At 43.4% G+C, this 25079-nt stretch overlaps 1 protein-coding gene across 1 annotated transcript in view; it reads left to right on the top strand.

Annotated features, from left to right (window-relative positions):
- The window catches only part of NFATC2IP (nuclear factor of activated T cells 2 interacting protein), a 29011-nt gene extending 23650 nt beyond the window's left edge, over positions 1–5361 (top strand). The window contains exon 9 of the mRNA XM_073636096.1: positions 167–5361. Coding sequence (XP_073492197.1) covers positions 167–322 — 156 coding nt within the window. The 3' untranslated portion in view covers positions 323–5361. The remainder of the gene's footprint in view (positions 1–166) is intronic.
- Positions 5362–25079: the final 19718 nt, after the last annotated feature.

The raw sequence follows: 25079 nt of genomic DNA, 5'->3' as shown, positions 1-25079 counted from the left end.
GCTTGCTTATCAAGTTAAAATATTACTTGACTTGCAAAACACTCTCAAACCAAGGTTTTACTGTAGTTGTAGACTAGACCCTGGCTTCACTCTTAATCATGCTGGTTCACTTTCTGCGGTTGGGGACGTTGTGTTCACATTTCAGCATCCTCCTCTTTTTTTACAGAACGAACCTATGAAGTCTCTGATGGACCAGTACAAGGCTGCCATGGGTCTCTCTAAGAAGGTGTGCTTCATGTTCGAAGGGAAGAAACTAAAGGCAAAAAGCACAGCCGATCAGCTGGGCTTGGAAAGTGAGGACATCATTGAGGCCTGGGCCTGACGGCACGTCGGCTCTCTGATTGCATTGTCATACACAGCTCAGGTATCCGGAGCATACATGGAAGTCTTTCCATTCAGTTGTTTCTTCAATGTATAGACTTTACGAAGACTGCCGACATCCGTTAATGACACTGAAGGATGAACTATCACCTTCCATGTGTAATGTTGTTGTGCCTTGAAGAGGACAGGCAACATTTACTTTTTTTTTTTTTTTTTTTTTATGCTTTTGAAAATAAAAATAGTTTTTAGAATTCTTAAACACAGCCGATTTCATACGGCATATTTCAGAATCTCGTGTGCTGGGTTGGAATTCATCTTTAGAAACTGGGAGCTTGCTCTAAAAACCAAATGGAGTCGATTTACTAAAACTGAAGTGCAAAATCTGGTGCAGCTGTTGTAGCCAATCGGCATCTAACTTCAGCTTGTTCAATTAAGCTTTGACCAAAACAAAAAGACCTTGAAGCTGATTGGCTTATATGCGGAGCTGGACCAGATTTTGCGCACTCCAGTTTTAGTAAATCGACCCCATTGTACTTGGCTGCTTTTGGTGGTGCAGAGATACTATTGCTAATGACAATACATTGATTAAGAATATGAAGGTGCTCTAATGCAGCAGAAGACTTTGCTTTCAGTCATGGTTCATCCTTTATGATTGGAGGCAAAAACTTTACCTAATGAATGAAGTTGTGTAAACCTGCATGAGTAAAGTTTACACGAGTATAGTGAAATGAAGAGGTAATTATTCAGCCAGTCCTGCCACTGGGCGCCGACTTTAAGACCTAATTTACAGAGAATTAGGCTTGTAAAATACCAGAGTTAGACAGCCATACATGGACTAAAATTCAGCCAGTTCAGCAGAGACCAGCTGAGATTCGATCCATCTATGGGCAGACTACACAAGTAGATCCATCGATCAACAACCAGCCTGTTGGCTTTTTTTTTTTTTTTTTTTTTTATATGCATTTACTGCCAGTGGCTATAGCCACTAGCAGTAATCGTGTTCTGCCGACAGGGAAGGCTCCCCGCCAGCAATACACAATAGCGCTGCGGGAGTCATTCCTCCAACACAGACTGATGGGGAATCAAGCTTTTATTTTTCTTGGTGGAAGGAAAGAAAAAATCAAATCGTAGTTGCTTTACAGTGAGCTTTTTCAGAGCCTTCAGCAAGCTTTACGGAAGCTTTTAAAATGCCATTCAGCACCAGTTTGGGAATATTGAACTCAAAACTTTAATGAGTGCTGTCACTTTAAATAAGCTGCTAGCAGGCTTCGGCACTACTTAAACGTAAGTTCACCTTCACACAAAATCTGGACCCCCCTGGTCCTGCTGAACCAGAGTCTCGCGATCACCCACTGTGAGACATCAGGTCGCTGCTTCACCGGTCAGGGGATTTGAAATCCCTGCGGCTTAATCTCCAAAAGTCCCTCGTAAAGCTACGTATAGGAGGCATTCTAATTGGGCAGTGTGACCAATCAGGACTCGCCTACCCCGTCCTGTCAGCGCTGGAGAAGGAAAGAGCCACGGGTATTTTAAATCCCTGGGCCGGTGAAGTGGACTCTGGTACAGCGGGACCAGGGACCGGGGGGGGTCCAGATATTCTGTAAAGGTGAACTTACATGTTAAAGCTTGTTGAAAACCTGCTTGAAGCTTGCTTAAAGTGACAGCACTCCACATTAAGATCTGTTTCATTTATTTTTTTAAATTTTAAAACAGGAGCTGAAGGGCACTTTAATAAAGCTGATTGAAGTTTGCTGAAGTTTCAAAAAGCTTGCTGCTCACACTGCTCTTGTACAAGTAGAAGGCCATGTGAAGTAGGCCCAGGTGATCATAATGCTGGAAGCGTGACACATGGGTTTTTCTAGTCGTGATCAGAGTGAGTGGTTGCCGGTGATCACTTCATGGTGAGCCAGTCTTAGTTTCTGGATCATTGCTAGGTGACTGGGAGCTGTTGACTGTGCAGTCTCCTGTACAAGAAAAGATAATCGCAGTATATTGTTATCCTTCCTATGTGAAGGGCTAAAGCCAGCCATAGATTCTCTGTTGGGTCAGCAGGGATAGAGGCACTATGAGCCAATGGCCACGATTAGTTATCCAGTGTGAAATCCCAGTTTTATGAGCAACCATCTAAATTGTTGGGTCAGGCATGCTTTGAGTGAAGTCAAAGCATTGTGCTTTGTGTGCATTAAAGATGAATTCCAGATCTGGTTATATTTTTGCATAGGTCTAGCTTGAACCAATGTAGCGATGTGTGTGTCTGTACTATAGCTGGGTGACCTCCCTGGAAGCTGGAAATCAGAAGTAGACAGTTACTTCAGTGATCTTGACGTGCTTCTTGGTCTGGCTCAGCAGGAAGTCAAACACTCGGTACGGGTGCCATTAAGAGAATGCTTTGCAATTTCTGAATGAATGCAAAGTGTTTTGATTGGACGAGGTTGAGAGCATGACATTGCCACCTGCTTCTCCACCTTGCCCAATCAGAGAACACTTAATTTTATAGTGGTTGTACACCCTGTACAACCACTTTTACCTACGGGTAAGCTTATATTAAGGCTTACCTGTGAGTGCTGGAAATATCTCCTAAATCTCCACAGCTTACAAGATATTTACAATAAAGCCGTGTGCCGATGTCTACAGCCCATGCCCACTTTAGAAAGGGCCGATCAGGCCGTTTCTGAAGATCATGCCGTGACTGCCGACTCCAGCCAGTCACAGAGCTGGAGTTCGTGGCCCTGGAAGGAAGAGGGGTGAAGATGGACGCTCACTGCTAGTGGGGACAGCGGTCACATCGTGGACTTCGGTTTCAGGTAAGTGACACATAATGGGCTACTATGCGATGCCAGAGATGGTCCCATAGAAGTCTGGAGGGCTGTAATGCACAAGGTGGGGCCAGGAGAGTAAGGACTTGCAGTGCTGGCAGCAGAATCACAGCTGTCCAGATTGAGGTAAACATGCATCTATAGAGTGGTTGGGGAAAGGGCCAAAAAGGATAAGTGCACTTCTTAACCTCAAGCTGGGCATACATTATACAATTTTTAGATTAGCCCCCCCCGTCACACCAATCACGACATTAAAATTGGGCTACTTCACTTGCAGTAGTGCTACTTGGAAGACATCTGTGACTTCATGCACAGACGTCTATGCAAGGCGTACCTGAACTTACAAAAAGTAGCGCAAGAACTACTTTTAACCCAGGTTCACACTGACTGTGGGAATGAAATTGTGCGCGTTCACGATTCATTCCCACAGGCCGGCCCCGACTTTGGGGGTGATTTCAGAGACATCTGTGCGTGTTTCTGCCCAGATGTCAATGGAAATCACACCCCCCCCAAATGTAGTACGGAAGCTACTTTAGGGAATCGGTGTGGCATCGCACCGATTTGGACGCTGCCATTGCTGCTGATTTTGACATGTCAAATCGCATCAATGTGAACCTGGACTTCAAATCGGTGTGACTCTGGAGTTGCACTGATTTGACCGCTTCCATTGTAAACAATAAGGTGCAACTTGTTATGCGATTTTTGAAACTATCATGACAAGTTGCACCCATCAAATCGCTTGACAATTCTCCCTAATGTGACCGGGGGCGAGGGTTAACCTTCAACTATGTAGTGCAGGGGTCTTCAAACTATGGCCCTCCAGTTGTTCAGGAACTACAATTCCCATCATGCCCAGTCATGTCTGTGAATGTCAGAGTTTTTTACAATGCCTCATGGGATGTGTAGTTCCGCAACAGCTGAAGGGTCGTACTTTGAAGATCCCTGATGTAGTGGAAGGGCCTGACTGTATACAAATTGAAAGTGTTTGTTTAGGTTTCCCCTCAAATTATATGGTTTTGGTGAATCTAAAGGAACGTTTTATACAAGAAAATTTGTATAATGTATGGCCAGCCTTGGCCTCAGATTTTTAGACACGGCTACAGTCATTTAGATGATGGTCACAACATTGTGCAAGTTAGAGCAGTTCCAACAAGACCACCAATGATTGCTTTTAGTGCATTTCAATGCTTCCTTTGGGGCTCTTTATATAGTTACCATGTAGAATCGGTTACATGGCAATCTCTGAATTTATCACCCCTTGGCAGCTTATCGGGTTTGTTTTAAGGGCAGATTATATATTGACTTATTTTTTTGCTATTGACTTATAAATGATGCTGTTTTAAATGGCATCCATAGGTTTTATGTCATTTTCTTCAGTATTCTAGATCTCTTCTATACAGTAATGTCCATAGACTGGGGTGAGGACCAGTCTTCCTAGACTGGATAAAAAAAGAGCAATAAGAGTCGTTATGTAGGTAGCACCAGAGGGGTAGCTAGGACCAGGATTTGCTCCAAAAAGAAAAGCTAATCCAGTCCTTCTATTACCCCCTTTTATCTCTGCATGACTGTTCCACTAGCTTTGTGTTAATGTCTGCATTGCTTTTTGTATTAAGAGTAACTCCAGACTCTCCTCTTCCTTCTGGGGGTTTGATTGGTGTCCGTTTTCACTCTATTGCCCAGCAATGTTGAAATAGCAAATGGCTGCACACTGTCTCTCTTTTTAAAACTTGATTCCATGTCTGCAATCTGGCAGTCCACGTCTATAGTTGCATTTCCTTGATGTATTTTGACTGTGTGCTTTAATCTGAGTGAAATGCGTCAGCCGTGTGCCTTTCTAAGGGTAAGGCGTGTTAAGTGTGAATGAGCCTTTTAAGAAGCTGGCTGCATTGTAGAATTTCCCTGAAAGGGCCATATTAACTTTTTTATGTAGTTCCTCAAGCAGACTGCAAGGCATCCACATCTATATTTCATGGCCTGTGAGCAGTATTGGACTAAAGGTATGTGGCCTTGCTTTACAACATGGCTGCCCCTTTCACTATAGACAACATGGCTGAGGTTGTTCCTCCAGTAGCACTTCATTGATTGCTGCAAAATGTACAGTATTTATCAAACCAGATTTCCTGTGATCTCAATGCAAATGTGTCCCTTTTTTATGTATGTTCAAACTTTTATATTTTTGTTAATGATCAATCTAAAATAAAACACCAGTTTCTTAACTGGCCAATGGTTGTGCCATGTGTGGTTTATTTTTAGGCTTTGAAGCAGGAATGGTAGTTGGTTGAAGCTGCTGTCCACCTCCTATTTTGAATAGACTGGTCCTGAGGAGTCTGACACGCTTGTGTTTCTGATGCTGGTGACAACTCTCCAGTGACAGGATTGAAAGAAGGTGAAGAAATATTGTCTGGTAGTCTCTCTATGCCCTGCTGTGTCTTCTACCACCATGATGCAGCAGGTCCCAGGTAAAGGTTTCAAGTGAGCTTCTGCTGCTTGCAGTGACAGACACCCTTTTGTTCAAAAGAAATTTTCCTCAAGTCTGCAGCGAAGTTGAGATGTCTTGGAGTGTTGATCTTCTACCGCTCTAATGCCCCGTACACACGGTCGGATTTTCCGACGGAAAATGTGTGATAGGACCTTGTTGTCGGAAATTCCGACCGTGTGTGGGCTCCATCACACATTTTCCATCGGATTTTCCGACACACAAAGTTTGAGAGCAGGATATAAAATTTTCTGACAACAAAATCCGTTGTTGTAATTTCCGATCGTGTGTACACAAATCCGACGCACAAAGTGCCACGCATGCTCAGAATAAATAAAGAGATGAAAGCTATTGGCCACTGCCCCGTTTATAGTCCCGACGTACATGTTTTATGTCACCGCGTTCAGAATGATCGGATTTTCTGACAACTTTGTGTGACCGTGTGTATGCAAGACAAGTTTGAGCCAACATCTGTCGGAAAAAAAAAATCCTAGGATTTTGTTGTCGGAATGTCCGACCGTGTGTACGGGGCAATAGAGTCCTCTCCCTGACCTTTGCATTACACCAATGATGAGGTGAGCAAAAGGAAACGGTGAGAGCCGCTGGAGATCCAGGACATGGACATTACGGGAGATGTTAGGATGGGTTCCATTAGCACAGCCATCCATAGATTGAATCTTGGTTGGTTCAGCAGGGAACGGATGAATTTTGATCCATGTATGGGCTGACTGACTAGACTGAAAGTCGGTCCATTGATCAACTTCAGTACTGCCAGCCTGTTCTTTTTTTTTTTTTGCCTGGTCACTGCCAGCTGCTATAGCGCCAGATGTTGTATTTTGTTGGTGAGGAATGCTCCCCATGAGCAGAACACATTAGTGCGGCAGGATTGCCTGAGTGTGAAAATCAGCATTTCTGCCATCTGAGGTCTAGTGTAAGGTCCAGTACACAGAATATTTCACACCAGCCTGAATGTGTTTTGCTCTGTATAAGGCATGGTGTAGTGGCGGTGTTATGTTAACTCGTGCCATGCTTTTTTAAAAAAAAAAAAATAGAGATGCAGTTTATTTTGTATAATCCAACAAAACAACACAATTCCAAATCATAAGATGGTACAAAATGAGTATAGATCAATGCTTCATAGCAAGTGTCAGAGTCCATGACCACAATACAAATGAAGTAATATCATAAACAACGTGTTTAATCATTCATTGAGAAAAAACAGGTATTTTGACAATTCGTTCTATTTTTGGGATGCAGAATATTCAAGTCAGGAGTTCTGTAGCCCATGTGAGAGAGAATTTTGCTAGTATAAAATACGGGGAAGTGGGGGTGGAAATTAAGGGGGGGGGGGGGGCAGGCACAGGAGGGGAGGCTAGGGCTGGAAGTCAGACAGTCCTTGTGCTGCAACCCCATCACCCCAAATTTTGTTAAACTTTCTTGGACAATTCTGACCCATATATGTAAGTTTTTATAAAGGGGTAGCAAACAAGGCCAAGGATAAATCCAAGCTTAACTTACCACCAGCCCGCAGACAACCAAATAACCTGTCTAACAGTATGCGTTAAAGGCAGGGGTTTAGTCTGCACACATTGCAAATGCATGTGTAAGCCACAGAGCCTTGTCACGGTATCCGTGGTATCTAACACTAATTTATAAGTGTCCTCACAATTGAGGCACATGCATTCTGATGGATAGATGAGAGCAGGTGGACTGAAGGGGAGCCACCCCTTCTTAAAGGTACAGGGGCACACTAAACACCCAGCACATAGCACAATGACAGCAAAGGTGTTCCCTGACCAAAAAAAAACACAACAGTGATACAAAAAAGATGCCACTTGCTCCCATCTATAGCTGGCTATTGCAGTAAGAAGCATTGGAAGGCTAGCAACAGGTACAAACAAGGCCAAAGATAAATCCAAGGGAAAAAAACAAGCTTAACTTACCACCAGCCTGCAGACAGCCAAATAACCTGTCTAACAGTATGCGTTAAAAGCTGGTCCAGCTATAGATGGGAGCAAGTAGTGTCTTTTTTTTGGTATAAAGGGGTAGTACCTGGTTCACCAACTCTCTCCACTGCCTAACTGGGGGCCACAGATGTCTTCCATTTGAGTAAGATAAGTTTCCATGCATAAAATGTTGCATAGAAGAGAAAGCATCGTTGATGAATGGAAACCTCCCTTTGGGAACCAACTCATAATGGTAAGAAGGCTGGATCCAGAGAGACCTGTTGTTGCACAAGAGCAGCCAACTTCTCCAATATCCCTTGCTAATAGGGCTGGCTGGCGGGCAGGACAGGACAGGACAATACCATATGTATAAATGTGCCCAAGTTTTAAAACTTTATAAAATGAATACCTCATTCAACTCTATGCACAATTGCATGTTTCGGTGTGGCATGTGTTGTGCAAAAATTCAGTGATGCTGCAATTTTATGCAATGCACACTGACACACTTTGAAGGGTGTGAACAAGACACAGCGAATGTTTCCTTGTCTTTGTGTTGAGCACTGCACCTTGTTTAAATGAGCCATAAAGGAGAAGTCCAGTCAAATATTATCTAACCTTAAACCTGCTCCCACCCCCAATCTAAGCCCTATGCTAACTACCCTGTAAAAGAAAACTGCCTAGGTAAGTCAATTCTGAGGGTGCTTTGGTCTGGTCATATGACGGGGTCCCAGTGCTGGCTTCAGTGTAGACGAGAGACCATGGCCATTGGATTCCTCCTAGTAAGTCTATAGGTGATATCACCGTCCAGGCTCTGCAGCTGTTGGCGAACTCTCCTCTTCACTGAAGCCAGCCACTGGGGTGCTCATGGAACCTGGCCAGAGCGCCTTCTAACTGGGCAAGTATAGAAATCTTTCCTTTACAGGGTAGTTAGTATAGGACTTGGAATGGAGTGGGAGAAGGGTTATGCTTGGATGGTAGTTAACTGGTCTTCTATGTTAAGCTTCATCTATACTTCGGCATAGAGCAGACATCAGATGCCTGTGACTGGATTTAAAGGACTGTGAGTGAACTGTTGTGGTTGCACAGCTTGTATAAAGCAATGACAGGCTGCCAGTAATCTTGGCTCGCCTTGTGTATCTGCATGTCCAGTGGACTTCTGCAGCTAGACACAGGTAGTGACTGGGCTAGTTTGTCTGCATCAAGGGATGGTTATCTGCCCCTAGTGGCAGGTCGCTGCTGGATGTGTGGATGCATGTAGACAGCAATGGTGCCAGTCATTGCTTTGTACAGGCTGCGCAGCTACAGCAGTTAGCTACAGGTTTTTGCTGCTGGTCCTATTTGCAAGTGTATGAGTCGAGAAAACACATATGTGAGAGATACTGAAGCTGCACACCCCAAAAAAAGGGCAAAATGGGATAGTTCCCCCAAGGGGTTTTTAAGCAGCAATGTTAATGGATCAAAAGACAGTAACTAATTATAAAAGGTCTTTATTTTAACAAAGTGAAATTCAATGTCATGCTCCAATTAACATATTGGCTTTGGTTAGCTGATACAATACCTAGTCCACAAAAGAGTGATGTTCACATAATAGAGCAAAACATTACATTACAGAATGTCAGCCACATTGGTACTCCAATGCGTTTCGACCCGTACAGTCATGGTCTTCCTCAGGGGGATTAGTAACTGAAGAAATATATCAAAAGACTCAGAGTTCAAAATGTTTCATGGTGCACAAACATCTATGTACACAAAAGTAATATATTTACTGCTAGAAGGTGGAATTTGGAAATAAAATCCTACAACCAGAAATTGAAAAGCAATTGAATGATCCCGAAGATTCCATGATCTGTCCCCATCTCCCCAGAAAGAGATCCAGCCCAGAAGGGCTTGCAAGAAGCCACGCTTTTGACATCTTCAGAGGGAAGGACAGATGGCACCTGCAGCATGTTTGCCAAATAGTAACAATACAATAATAAATGAGATATGATCGAATTTTAAGCAACTTTAACAGAGTGCCAGACTAGTTATAAAGTTTATATATATATATATAAAATATTTATATGGTTGTACTTTATAAACTTGTTTTACATTATATATGTATATCAAAGTGGTGTTATACAGTTGTGCTCATAAGTTTACATACCCCGGCAGAATTTATGATTTCTCTGCCATTTTTCAGAGAACATGAATGATAACACAAAAACTTTTCTTTCACTCATGGTTAGTGTTTGGCTAAAGCCATTTATTATCAATCAACTGTGTTTACTCTTTTTTAAATCATATTGAAAACAGAATCTACCCAAATGACCCTGATCAAAAGTTTACATACCCTGGTTATTTTGGCCTGATCACATGCACACAAGTTGACACAAAGGGGTTTGAATGACTACTAAAGGTAACCATCCTCACCTGTGATCTGTTTGCTTGTAATTAGTGTGTGTATAAAGGTGTATAATGACTACTAAAGGTAACCATCCTCACCTGTGATCTGTTTGCTTGTAATTAGTGTGTGTGTATAAAAGGTCAATGTGTTTCTGGACTCCTGACAGACCCTTGCATCTTTCATCCAGTGCTGCACTGATGTTTCTGGATTCTGAGTCATGGGGAAAGCAAAAGAATTGTCAAAAGATCTGCGGGAAAAGGTAGTTGTACTGTATAAAACAGGATAGGGATATAAAAAGATATCCAAGGAATTGAGAATGCCAAACAGCAGTGTTCAAACTAATCAAGAAGTGGAAAATGAGGGGTTCTGTTGAAACCAAACCACGGTCAGGTAGACCAACTAAAATTTCAGCCACAACTGGCAGGAAAATAGTTTAGGATGCAAAGAAAATCTCACAAATAACTTCAGGTTAAATACAGGACTCTCTGAAAACGTGGTGTGGCTGTTTCAAGATGCACAATAAGGAGGCACTTGAAGAAAGATGGGCTGCATGGTCAAGTCACCAGAAGAAAGCCATTACTACGCAAATGCCACAAAGTATCCTGCTTACAATACGCCAAACAGCACAGAGACAAGCCTCAAACCTTCTGGCACAAAGTTATTTGGAGCAATGAGACCAAATTTGAGGTTTTTGGCCACAACCATAAACGCTACATTTGGAGAGGAGTCAACAAGGCCTATGATGAAAGGTACACCATTCCTACTGTGAAACACGGAGGTGGATCGCTGATGTTTTTGGGGATGTGTGAGCTACAAAGGAAAATGAAATTTGGTCAAAATTGATGACAAGATGAATGCAGTATGTTATCAAAACATTCTGGAGGAACATTTGCATTCATCAGCCAGGAAGCTGCGCATGGGACGTACTTGGACATTCCAACATGACAATGATCCAAAACACAAGGCCAAGTCAACCTCTCAAGACAGCCCAAAAATTTACAGGAACTGGAGGCTTTTTGCCAAGAGAAATGGGCAGCTTTTCCATCTGAGAAGATAAAGAGCCTCATCCACAAATACCACAAAAGACTTCAAGCTGTCATTGATGTTAAAGGGGGCAATACACAGTATTAAGAACTGGGGTATGTAAACCTTTGATCAGGGTCATTTAGGTAGTTTCTGTTTTTGTTATTTATACTTAATGTTTTGTAATATATATATATCAAAGTGTTGTTATGTACGGTATGTGTGAAAAGTGTTGAACGTGCATATATTGTGCGGGGAAATTATCCCAACAGGGGTATGTCTGTGAGTAGATGGTATCCATGGTGTTATTCAAAGGTGAAGCAAAATATGAGCGACCATTAAACTATCCAACCAGTCAGTGAAAGTGAAAAGTAATAATTATGATGCTTGAAAATAGCCTGCTAAAACTGGCAACAATGATGAAAAAAACTGGGCAAGCAAGAAAGAAAAAAAAAAATGACATAATTTACCTTAACCAAGGATGTGACTAGTGTGAGCCATCAATGTGAACTGATGCCGAACTGCAGGGTGCAAAAAGATTTTAGGCTCTGTAAGCAAAGAGAGCCAAAGAATCATCTCCAATCCTCTTTAAATCCATGATCTTGCAGGAATTATACTTTATTTTTATACAGGATTTATATAGCGCCAACAGTTTGCGCAGCGATTTACAACATTTGGGCAGACAGTACAGTTACAATACAATTCAATACAGGAGAAATCAGAAGGCCCTGCTCCTTAGAGCTTACAATCTAGGAGGGAGGGTCAAGTGATACAAAAGATAATAACTGTGGGGGATGAGCTGTGATGCTCTTTCACCTTCAAGAAATGCTCAGAAAACATCCTCGTACCATGAAAAGTTTGTAATAAACGACATTGGGTTCCACTTGCTTCTTGATGAGTTGAAGCGGCCTATGGATTCTGCCAGGAAAGCAAGTTGTCATAGTGTCTGCTCAGACTCTCTCTGGAAGTATGTTCAGTTGTATAAAGTGCCATTTGAAAAGAATTTAAAAAAAAATACACTATAGCAAAAAGTTTGTATTCATTTCAAAACATTTTCTAGGAATTATTAAAGGGGTTGTAAACGTTTGAGGCTTTTCACCGTAATGCATTACGGTGAAAAACCTTCTGTAGTGGAGCAGCCCCCCAGACCCCCCCTTTTACTTACGTGAGCCCGATCGTTCCATCGATGGGGATGGGCCCAGCGGCTCCAGCTGCAGTCTCGGGTCCTCATTGGATAGTTTGATAGCAGCGGGAGCCATTGGCTCCTGCTGCTGTCAGTCAGATCCAGTGACGGGGGGGCCGAGTCCTGCTGTCTGTGTCAATGGACGCAGCAGCAGGATTCGGGAGTGTGCCCGCACAGGTGCCCCCATGGAAAGTGGCTCTCCGTAGAGGCACCCGAGAAGAGGAGGAGGCAGGAGCACCGCCGGGGGACCCCAGAAGAGGAGGATCGGGGCCACTCTGTGCAAAACCCTTGCACAGTGGAGGTAAGTATGACGTGTTTTTTTTTTTTTCTTAAATAACAAACGAACCTTTACACAACCCCTTTATTAAAACTTGAGTGAAGTCTTGGGCCAGTCTGATTGATCACAATGTAGTATAGAGTTATTAAGAGGTCTGAGTTTGGTTCAGCTGTCTGGGTGATGACACAGCACTGTGTATTGCACGCCTGCAACAAGAGAGAAGCATCATGGTCAAGTTTTTTAAAGTGGACCTTTACCCCCCACCCCCCCAACACAAAAATTGGTGGTGCATGCAACTCTGTGTGCACTTTATTATTATTATTATACAGGATTTATATAACACCAACAGTTGAAGCACAAACATTGGTGGGCTTCCGCAGAATAAAGAACAAGCCAGCTGTCAATGACGTTTATACAGTGGGGACGGAAAGTATTCAGACCCCCTTAATTTTTCACTCTTTGTTATATTGCAGCCATTTGCTAAAATCAGTTAAGTTCATTTTTTTTCCTCATTAATGTACACACAGCACCCCATATTGACAGAAAAACACAGAATTGCTGACATTTTTGCAGATTTATTAAAAAAGAAAAACTGAAATATCACATGGTCCTAAGTATTCAGACCCTTTGCTGTGACACTCATATATATAACTCAGGTGCTGTCCATTTCTTCTGATCATCCTTGAGATGGTTCTACACCTTCATTTGAGTCCAGCTGTGTTTGATTATACTGATTGGACTTGATTAGGAAATCCACACACCTGTCTATATAAGACCTTACAGCTCACAGTGCATGTCAGAGCAAATGAGAATCATGAGGTCAAAGGAACTGCCTGTAGAGCTCAGAGACAGAATTGTGGCAAGGCACAGATCTGTCCAAGGTTACAAAGAAATTTCTGCTGCACTTAAGGTTCCTAAGAGCACAGTGGCCTCCATAATCCTTAAATGGAAGACGTTTGGGATGACCAGAACCCTTCCTAGAGCTGGCCGTCCGGCCAAACTGAGCTATCGGGGGAGAAGAGCCTTGGTGAGAGAGGTAAAGAAGAACCCAAAGATCACTGTGGCTGAGCTCCAGAGATGCAGTCGGGAGATGGGAGAAAGTCAACCATCACTGCAGCCATCCACTAGTCGGGGCTTTATGGCAGAGTGGCCCGACGGAAGCCTCTCCCCAGTGCAAGACACATGAAAGCCCGCATGGAGTATGCTAAAAAACACCTGAAGGACTCCAAGATGGTGAGAAATATGATTCTCTGGTCTGATGAGACCAAGATAGAACTTTTTGGCCTTAATTCTAAGCGGTATTTGTGGAGAAAACCAGGCACTGCTCATGGAAGCATGGTGGTGGCAGCATCATGCTGTGGGGGTGTTTTTCAGCTGCAGGGACAGGACGACTGGTTGCAATCGAGGGAAAGATGAATGCGGCCAAGTACAGGGATATCCTGGACGAAAGGACCTCAGACTTAATCCCAATTGAGCATCTCCGGAGAGTCCTAAAAATGGCTGTCCACCAACGTTTACCATCCAACCTGACAGAACTGGAGAGGATCTGCAAGAAGGAATGGCAGAGGATCCCCAAATCCAGGTGTGAAAAACTTGTTGCATCTTTCCCAAAAAGACTCATGGCTGTATTAGATCAAAAGGGGCTTCTAATAAATACTGAGCAAAGGGTCTGAATACTTAGGACCATGTGATATTTCAGTTTTTCTTTTTTAATAAATCTGCAAAAATGTCAACAATTCTGTGTTTTTCTGTCAATATGGGGTGCTGTGTGTACATTAATGAGGGAAAAAATGAACTTAAATGATTTTACCAAAGGGGTACAATATAACAAAGAGTGAAAAATTTAAGGGGGTCTGAATACTTTCTGTCCCTACTGTGTATATATATATATATATATATATATATATATATTTATATATATATATATATATATTTATATATAAATAAATATGACAACAGCCAACTGTTGATGACTGCTATGTGATTGATACTTTTATATACCTACTGGAATCGGAAGATCCCTTGCTGTTGGATTGTTTTCTACAGGATCTATGATGTGCTGCAGTCAGGCAAGACTGGATGCTTGGCCAGGGTCTCAGAAGAAATAGGTTGGGGTCCCCCCCCCATGTGACTATAGATGGATATGTTTGCATAAGGGGCAATTTTTCTAAAAATACTGTTATAATAAAGCGTAACTCCACTTTTGTTGAGAAAAAAAAAACATCCCCCCTCTGGGTGATCGATGCTCATTGCAAGGATTATAACAGCCTTTCACAAACAATGAGAAATAAACAGATACAAAGTATTTCTCCCTCGGCGCTCATGCAAAAAAAAATAAAAAAAATATGATAAATATATATAGCTGCTACTATAAAAATGTAAACTGTATCAAAAAATATGTTAAAAAAAAAAAAAAGTCTTTTAAACATTAGCAGCGCTTAAGAAGTTCATATGTGAAATAAAATACAAATAAAAAAGGAAAAGTTCCAGTTGTGTCTTAATTGTGTACAGCAGGGTGTGGGGTGGTAGCTGATCTGTTTATAAAGAATGTTGAACACCAACTCTCTGCAGATCAAAATCCCAGATAAATCCTTCACCACATTGCTTCTATGGGAATCCCCTATAGGTAATTCACTTACCAGAAGGTGATGGGTTAACAGCGTGCCTTTCACTGGTTTAATATCGACGGACTTAGTTCACTCAAATAGGACAGGATCCTATTTGAGTGAACTAAGTCCGTCGATATTAAACCAGTGAAAGGCACGCTGTTAACCCATCACCTTCTGGTAAGTGAATGCATATTTGGATAGCTGTCAGCGCACTCTGCATACTTCCATCTAAATTAAGCTCATAACGAGCGAAGGAATAGAAGTGCCCATAGCGTAATCCAGTGAATGAAAATACTTTTATTTAACCACTTGCTTACTGGGCACTTAAACCCCCCTCCTATTCAGACCAATTTTCAGCTTTCAGCGCTAATGCACTTTGAATGACAATTGTGCAGTCACAACATTGTACCCAAATAAAATTTTTTATCATTTTTTTGCCCACAAATAGAGCTTTCTTTTGGTGGTATTTAATCACAGCTGGGATTTTTATTTTTTGCTAAACAAACAAAAAATGATGGAAAATTTTGAAAAAAAAAAAAAAATCATGTTTCATAGTTTGTTATAACATTTTGCAAACAGGTAATTTAAGGCGGCACTGATAGGCACAGCTAAGGTGGCACTGATGGCCACTGATGGGTGGCACTGATGGGTACCACTGATAGGTAGCACTGATGGGCACTGGTAGGTGGCACTGATGTGCAGAGTTGTTGTTGAGGCACTGATTGTGGGCACTGATAGGTGGCACTGTGGGCACTGATGGGTGGTGCTGGTGGGCACTGGTAGGCGGCACTGCTGCCTATTGCTAGGTGGCACTGGCAGAGGGCACAGGTGGGCACTGAGGATCTGGTGGCACTCGCCGTGAGAGGGACTGATCCCGTTGTCAGCGCGAGGAGAAAAAATAGCCGATTACCAGTTCTGTTGATGTCACATGATCAGCTGTCATTGGCTGACAGCTGATCATGTGGTAAGGGGTCGGGATCGACCCCTTACTTCGTTCTGTGATTAGGCGAGTCTCATAGACTCGCTGATCACAGAGCGCACCACGCGCGCCCTGCAGGGGGTGCGCATGCCACTCGTGCACGGGATGACGTCAATGGACGTCGTCCCGGCAAAGCGGGTCTGCGCCGTAGCCGTCATAGATCGTTGAGTCCCGATATACCTTATTACTGCTGAGAGCGGTATTCCCGGGTAAGGTATCACAGAAGATCAATGGCGTGGGTAGCTGTAGTGAGTTGGTGTTCAATATTCTTTATAAACGGATCAGCTACCACCCCACACCCTGCTGTACACAATTAAGACACAAGTAGAACTTTTCCTTTTTTATTTGTATTTTATAACAACCTTTGTTGCAGATTCCTACCTTTTGTTATTCTGAAGAAATCCCTGTGTGTTCCTCTGTTCTTGGGGTCTAATGGGAGTGGTTTCATAATTAACTGTCAGGTGTGCAACTGCAGGGAACTGATGAGGAAATCTGCTGGGCCTGCATCCCGTTTAGGCGTTCTCCTATTGAAAGTATCTCTCCAAAAATCAAATTTTTGTTGCAGGGGATGCCTGATATCTGACTTGTATCTTAGTGCAGACTTCTGGGAAAACTGGTGAGCCAATCACAGAAGCGGGAAATGGTGTTGCTAGGGAGTAGTCAGTACACATTCTGTGTACAGAAATCTCCAGGTAGCCATATTGCAATGTATTCTCAGAAAATGACAGCACTGCAGATTGAAAAGGAAAGGTCATTTTTAATGACATTCAATTACAATATGACTTGTGTTACAATTATATGCGCTATATTATTTTTTCTTTGTTTGCTATTTTTTTTTTCCCCCACGAAAGTGGAGTTACCCTTTAAGTACTGGGTCCGATGTAAAAAAATTCACATTATCCCTTTATTATTATAGGTCAGCTGTAAATAATTAATTAAAATTGGGGCTTACCTCAGCCAGTGGGAAGCCATCTCTGGATTCTTACCGACACCGACTCCTGGAAGCACAGAAGATGGAGATGATCTGAGCTCACTGCCTGGAAAATAAGGTCATTGGCCAGAAAAACATAAACCCGTGGTCAGGGCTGCATCCAGACATGGTGGGTGCAGAGGTGACTGTACAAGGGGGTCATACAGGGTCTCAGTGTAGAGCCAACTCTGCAGATATTAACCAGTTGAGCTCCGGAAGGTTTTATCCCCCTTCATGACCAGGCCATTATTTTTTTTTTTTTTGCTATTCAGCACTGCGCGGCCGTACAACGCTGTACCCAAATTACATTTATATAATTTGTTTTTTTCGCATAAATAGAGCTTCCTTTTGGTGGTATTTGATCACCTCTGGGCTTTCTTTATTTTATTTAAAGGAAAAAGACCAAAAATTTAGAATAAAAAGTAACTTTCTGCTATAAAACAAATGCTTTTTTTTTGGATATTTCTTTATACATTTAGGCCAAAATGTATTCTGCTACATGTCTTTGGTAAAAAAAAAAAATCTCAATCAAACTATGGGATATGTACTGCATATTTTATTTGTTAATTTATTTATTTGTTTATACTACTAATGGCGGTGATCAGTGACTTATAGTGATAATGCAGTGGGCAATCTGACACTAACTGACACTGGGTGGGAACTGACTAACTGCCACTGACATCACCAGTGACACTAATACAGTGATCAGTGATAATACTATACACTAGGGTTGCCACCTTTTCTCCAAGCCAATCCCGAACATTCTTGTACCCATAAAATATGCCTAGAATGCTGTGCCACAAGTAAGACTCTCACAGACATGTATAAACCTCAGCACAATAATTAAAAAATAAAATAAAACTCTTCCAATACATATGATTTGTGGACTGAATGAAAAAAAATGATTCCTCTAGCCACACAAATTAGGTGAATGGAGGTATTCACTCCCTCCTTTGGGGGGGCCAGAGAATCTGGCCATTTCTGATTAGTGCACTGTGTGGCGAATCAACAGATCGCCCAACTCTGTGGAGGGGGCAGAGATGCCGCTGACTGGGGATTATAGAGTGTTCCTCCTGCCTGGGACAGTTGGCCTCAGTTCAGTGTAAATAAATGTGTGCAGGTTTCATGCAGTCTGAAACCCGGACACATGGTTCAAAACCCAGACTGTCCGGGTGAATCCTGGACAGGTGGCAACCCTACTATACACTATCACTGTACTACGGTAATGACATGGGCTGGGAAATAACATCTCAGCTAATCAAGGGGTTAAATGTGTGCCTAACAATGTATAATGTGTGCTGCTTTTTTTTACTAAGAATCTCTTTGTTTCTTCTCCCTGCTTTGCAGGGAGAAGAAACAGAGATGTATCCCTCTGTCCAGGGGTCTGTGTTTATTGTCAACACAGTGCTCTGGGCTGTGATTGGACACAGCCAATCAGCAGGTCCAGGCTGTGAATCATTGGCCAGGACCTGCCAACTCCCTGTGTGTTCAATCAGGTACAGGTAAGTCGCTGTGCCTGTAGGGGATGCCCATTCAAGGGAATGTTTTGGGCAGGGAGTCCGGAAGTGGTTAATAACCCTTGTAATGGGTGACTTCTTTGCTTAATCTCTTCAGGTCCGCCATGTAGCAGTTTTACTGCTACAGGGTGGCACCTGTGTACCGAAACACATATATATATATACTCATGATCCAACACTTCCAGGTAGGGGGATGCGCATGCGTGCTGCCGGCAACGCACTCCCGCTGTGATCACACACACAGCAGGAGCCCAGCAGCTGGTAACGCAGACTCCATGTCCGCCGGGACCCGCCGCATATATTTCATCTATGAAGCTCTTTGTATAGAATTCAGCTTTGATCATATATATATGGCAGTCCTACATACCTCTTAAGTATCTCTGGCCGACCATGTGCTGGGCATTGGGGTAACCCAGGTGGGCGTAGAAATGGGTGACATGGAAATGGAAATTCTCGTAACAGATCCAGATGTACAACAACAGAAGAATGGAGCCAAACACAGCCAGGATCTGTGGAGAGGGACAGACCATTACCACCGGCCACACGTCACCATCTGATTGCAAAATCTCTGCAAAGATGTATATGATGTATACTTCACAGTCATTTTTTAAATATAGCTCTGACATATTACATAGTGTTGTACAGAGAGTAAATCACGATATTTCCTGCCCCAGAGGAGCTTACACTCTAATGTCCCCTCACGGTCACACATTATTATTGTTTTACACCTATATAGCTCTGACATACACCACAGTGCTGTACAGAGAATACTGAGACAATCACTTCAGTCTCTGTGACAGAGGAGCTTACATTCTAATGCCCCCCCCCCCCCCCAGTCACATGCTATTACTTTTATACATTTATATAACTCACATATTCTGGAGTGCTGTACAGAGAACATTAAGCCAGACTCTGCACCAAAGGAGCTTACACTTTCGTGTCCCCCCACAGCCACACACTATTATTATTATTATGCATGTACAGTGTCTCACAAAAGTGAGTACACCCCTCACATTTTTGTAAATATTTTATTCTATCTTTTCATGTGACAACACTGAAGAAATGACACTTTGCTACAATGTAAAGTAGTGAGTGTACAGCTTGTATAGCAGTGTAAATTTGCTGTCCCCTCAAAATAACCCAACACACAGCCATTAATGTCTAAACCGCTGGCAACAAAAGTGAGTACACCCCTAAGTGAAAATGTCCAAATTGGGCCCAATTAGCCATTTTCCCCACCCCGGTGTCATGTGACTTGTTAGTGTTACAAGGTCTCAGGTGTGAATGGGGAGCAGGTGTGTTAAATTTGGTGTTATCACTCTCACTCTCTCATACTGGTCACTGGAAGTTCAACATGGCTTCTTATGGCAAAGAACTCTCTGATGATCTGAAAAAAGAATTGTTGCTCTACATAAAGATGGCCTAGGCTATATGAAGATTGCCAAGACCCTAAAACTGAGCAGCAGCACAGTGGCCAAGACCATACAGAGGTTTAACAGGACAGGTTCCACTCAGAACAGGCCTCACCATGGTCCACCAAAGAAGCTGAGTGGACGTGCTCAGCGTCATATCCAGAGGATGTCTTTGGGAAATAGACGTATGAGTGCTGCCAGCATTGCTGCAGAGGTTGAAGGGGTGGGGGGTCAGCCTGTCAGTGCTCAGACCATACACCACACACTGCATCAAATTGGTCTGCATGGCTGTTGTCCCAGAAGGAAGCCTCTTCTAAAGATGATGCACAAGAAAGTCAACAAACCTTTTGCTGAAGACAAGCAGACTAAGGACATGGATTACTGGAACCATGTCCTGTGGTCTGATGAGTCCAAGATTAACTTATTTGGTTCAGACGGTGTCAGGCGTGTGTGGCGGCAACCAGGTGAGGAGTACAAAGACAAGTGTGTCTTGTCTACAGTCAAGCATGGTGGTGGGAGTTTCATGGTCTGGGGCTGCATGAGTGCTGCCGGCACTGGGGAGCTACAGTTCATTGAGGGAACCATGAATGCCAACATGTACTGTGACATACTGAAGCAGAGCATGATCCCCTCCCTTCAGAGACTGAACCGCAGGGCAGTATTCCAACATAACAATCAAAAACACACCTCCAAGACAAAAACTGCCTTGCTAAAGAAGCTGAGGGTAAAGGTGATGGACTGGCCAAGCATCTCTCCAGACCTAAACCCAATTGAGCATCTGTGGGACATCCTCAAATGGAAGGTGGAGGAGCACAAGGTCTCTAACATCCACCAGCTCTGTGATGTCGTCATGGAGGAGTGGAAGAGGACTCCAGTGACAACCTGTGAAGCTCTGGTGAACTCCATGCCCAAGAGGGTTAAGGCAGTGCTGGAAAATAATGGTGGCCACACAAAATATTGACACTTTGGGCCCAATTTGGACATTTTCACTTAGGGGTGTGCTCACTTTTGTTGCCAGCGGTTTAGACATTAATGGCTGTGTGTTGAGTTATTTTGAGGGGACAGCAAATTTACACTGTTACACAAGCTGTACACTCACTACTTTACATTGTAGCAAAGTGTCATTTCTTCAGTGTTGTCACATGAAAAGATATAATAAAATATTTACAAAAATGTGAGGGGTGTACTCACTTTTGTGAGATACTGTATATAGCTCTGACATATGCCACAGTGCTGCTCATGAAAAGATATAACAGGTTATAGGTTAGGATGTTAAACTGTACAAGATCCTAAATCCTGATGGACGGGGGGGGGGGGGTTTAAAAGAAAGGGTTTTTTTTGTTTGTTTTCAGTCGCCTGTTTTTGAAGCCCTCTGTGGGACGCCGGGCTTTAGAATAGGAGGAAGGGGAATTGATATTGTTATATGTATAAAAATAACAGGACTCTGTCTTAAGATTTAAAGATCATGTTTTGATTTGAGTGCCGATTGTAAAAGGAGCACAATGTGAATGTAACTACTGATCTATCTCTGTTGTCCTGTTAAGAAAACAAAGAATTAAAAAAAAAAGATACAATAAAATATTTACAAAAATGTGAGGGGTGTACACACTTTTGTGAGATACTGTATATAGCTCTGACATATGCCACAGTGCTGTACAGAGAACACTGAGCCAGTCACATCAGTTTCTGCACCAGAAGAGCTTACACTCTAATGTCTTACCATCCACAGTCACATACTATTATTATTATACATTTATATAGCTCTGACATATACAGTAGTGCTGTACAGAGAACACTGAGCCAGTCACATCAGTTTCTGCACCAGAAGAGCTTACACTCTAATGACCCCCCCACAGTCACATTACTATAATGATGTCTCACCTCCCAGTGGTCCCATTTCAGTTGTCCTCTTTTGGTCCCCTCTGTCCTGATCTCAGTCTTTCCTCTCCGTCTCCTCATCCTGTCTGATCTCCCTGTGACCCCCATCATCAGGATTTATAATCCCCCCCCCCCCCATTCTTCCTTCATAGTGTGTGACGATTGCAGGCCTATTGTTCTGCCCCCGGAGATAAGGCGCTCTGTGCGCTGTGATTACTCCTATCTGGTGGGCACAGGAAGACCTCCATAGACCTATTAATCACAGTGAGGAGGACAATGTGGGGTTGGGATATGGAGAACTGGTTGCTTTGCTCGGCAGGTCCTCTTTATGGATTAGATTTGGGGGTTCTAGTTGATCTCTTGGGTCTGCTGTAGGCCAAAACGATGGAATCCACAAACGATCGAATAGCCATCACTTCCCTTCTGATTGATTGAGACTCGATTTCTATTCGATTCGATCAAAACTGAACTGGATTAGACAGGATGGAACATTATTAATCCTTTTGTATCAAACAACAACAGCACTGAGATACTTTACTCGAAATACAACCAGATTCATGAACAAGCAGGTTAGGAGTTTACATAGCGAAAAAAATGCAATCGATAATTTACTATCATGTGTTACGATCGTATGTTAACTATTGATCTAAACCCACTTCCCTGTGTGTGGCACATTAAATAGGTTGTTGACTATATATCAATTATTACTTTGGGGAAATCGATCAAAAAAGGAAGTCGATAATTTATCAAAGCACTTATGAACACTATTCGGGCTTGTTCACACTCACAGCAGCTCTTTCTGTCCCTTTGAAAAAGTGATCTGCAGTGGATTGCTTTTCAGATGGTGGTTGACGTTGGCTGCCTCCTCACGGTTTTTTTTTTTTTTTTTTAGCCTGGAAAATTCCGCACCACTGTGCTGCAGCCATTTATTGCATATGGTTGCAGGATGGTTGTGGTGTAGCCCTATACACTTGAATTGGTCATGTTTGGCGATGGTATTATACCCACTGAATGCAACAGAGGGTATCATGTTTGCTGCAGCTGTGGCATGTGTACAACCCCCATTGGCTGCTGTGTTGAGTTAAGGGGGGAGGTAAAACTGCAGCTCAACCACCTATTGTTACTGGAGCCCTTAAAGATACCAAAGCAATGTAATATAAGGACACACCTACACACACACCGCACAGGAATTCGGATGGGAATCGCATTGCATTACTGTTCAAATTGCATGCGATTCTTTGCAGTGCGATTTGAGTCCATTTGTTTTGCATGGGCTGAAGTTGCACCGTAAAAGGTATTTTCGGTAAATGTAAAATAGACTGTACAGAGATTGTATGGTCAGATTGTATTGTGTATGGCCTGCTCCTGATGACGTCAAGATGACAAAACACGTTGGGTGGAGCTTCTTTATGTCACTTCCTGTTTGCTCATTTTTGGTCCATGGAGCATTCTTGGTTGGATAGATAGATAGATAGATAGATAAATTGATGGGTACACAGATTTAGTTTTTATCAGTGTTTTTACTAACAATTCACACAACTTTCACCCAGTTTGATTCCTTTTGGAAAATATATGTGAATGTTGGGTGAATTTTTTCATTGTTCTATAGAAGCAGAGCCTAGTGTCATTCCATCCTCTTCCTGTGAGCCCAGTGTAATACTATGGGGAGCGAGGGTGATATCAAGTGGCGGCTGGTGCTTCATCGGTTGGTGGGGAAGCAGACAGACCTGACCATAGGACACCCCCATCACTCCAGCCTGCCACCCCACACTAAACCCTCCCCCCCGTCGCTCCAGCCCGCCTCTGCACACCATATCCACAACCAACACCCCCCCAGTTGCCCGGGTTGCTTCCTTGCCCTCTGGGCCGCCGCCCCCCCCCCCCCCCCAAGTCAGCCTTGCACTTACCCCATGGTGGCTTGCCCCCTTCACCTCCGTGTCCCACTCCGTGTCCCAACTGTCGCTTCTCCTCCCGGCCAACGGGGTCTTAGGACTCCCAGCCAATGGGGTCTCAGGACCCGCTTCCTGATAGGCCGGGAGGAGAAATAGGAAGACATAAGTGAATACTGATACATTAATGTCACACAACTGGGTGAGTTCGGAGGCGCGGTGCACTGCCCCCCGAGCCTACTCTTTTTTGAAGCAATTAGAGCCTCAGGCTCTAATCATGCTTCTGAAAAAAAAAAATCCATTGGAGTCCATGCGTCCGGCGCCCTGCATGTAGATTAGGGGGGCGGCGCCCGTACGCCCCTAATGAGTGGCTGCCACTGGTGACATCATAACATCACTGCAGGGGAGGAGGACCCCCAGATGTCATGTGACCAGTCAGACACCCCCTAGAAAATGAAGGGGAAATGTAAAAATACTGGTTGGGGGTGGAGTTTTTTTTTTGTTTTTTTTTTTAAACACTTTATGGGAAAATATCACATTTCGAACATCAAATTCTCAATATACTAAACCACAGCGATCGTTGCCTGCTAACATGTGACGAAAAATATCGCTATGCTAACAGGTGATAGGACTTCAGCCTGATGCAAATAAATAAATATTCCACCTCTAAGTGACATTTCTATTTTTCAGTTAAGTTTATTATGATGATTATGGAAAATCTCCTCTATGTTAGAAATAGACCGATCATACCCTCCACCTGTTTCTATGTAAACAATGACCGCAGCATGGCGCATGCGCAGAGCCGCCCGTCACCTGACCGCTGTTGTGTCTCAATCACATGCTGGAGCAGTGGGTCGATCACATGACTGTGGAGTACCAAGATGGCGCCGGACTGAACGGAAGTGACAGACAGAGCGGACAGAGGGAGACAATACACCGGAGAGCGGAGGAGTTCTGCTACTGGACCGGCCGGGGGGTGAGTGAGGGCAGTGCTGGGTTATTATTCTTCCTGGCCGGGCACTAGAAGTCCCAGCATGTCCTGTGTGTGCGGAGGAGGCGTATTATATGACATTGGGAGTGCAGTGCTGGGACTTGTAGTCCTCCTGGTAACAGGGAGCCCTGAGAAAGCTGTGGCCCCCATATGCCTTTTGGCCCTAGACTAGGAGTCAGCCATTGTTTTGGACTCAGGAATTGTTTATATATAAAGATTCCCATTTAGTTGTCATTACTGGTGACCATTGGGGGCCTTAGTGTTTATGTGGGACCCCTCAGATAGCGATATGTGTGCCCCCCCCAGATCATGCTGTGCTGCAGACCCAGCCTCCCCCAGCAGATTGAGCTACATGGGGACCCTCTTAATCTTTCTGCATGCGGCCCCCCTCTAGGATCCTGCTGCGTGC

The sequence above is a fragment of the Aquarana catesbeiana genome, linkage group LG06, assembly GCF_042186555.1.
Source record: "Aquarana catesbeiana isolate 2022-GZ linkage group LG06, ASM4218655v1, whole genome shotgun sequence".
Classification (NCBI taxonomy): Eukaryota; Metazoa; Chordata; class Amphibia; order Anura; family Ranidae; genus Aquarana; species Aquarana catesbeiana.
The sequence above is the reverse complement of the archived record's forward strand: the minus strand, read 5'-3'. Positions and strand labels throughout refer to the sequence as shown.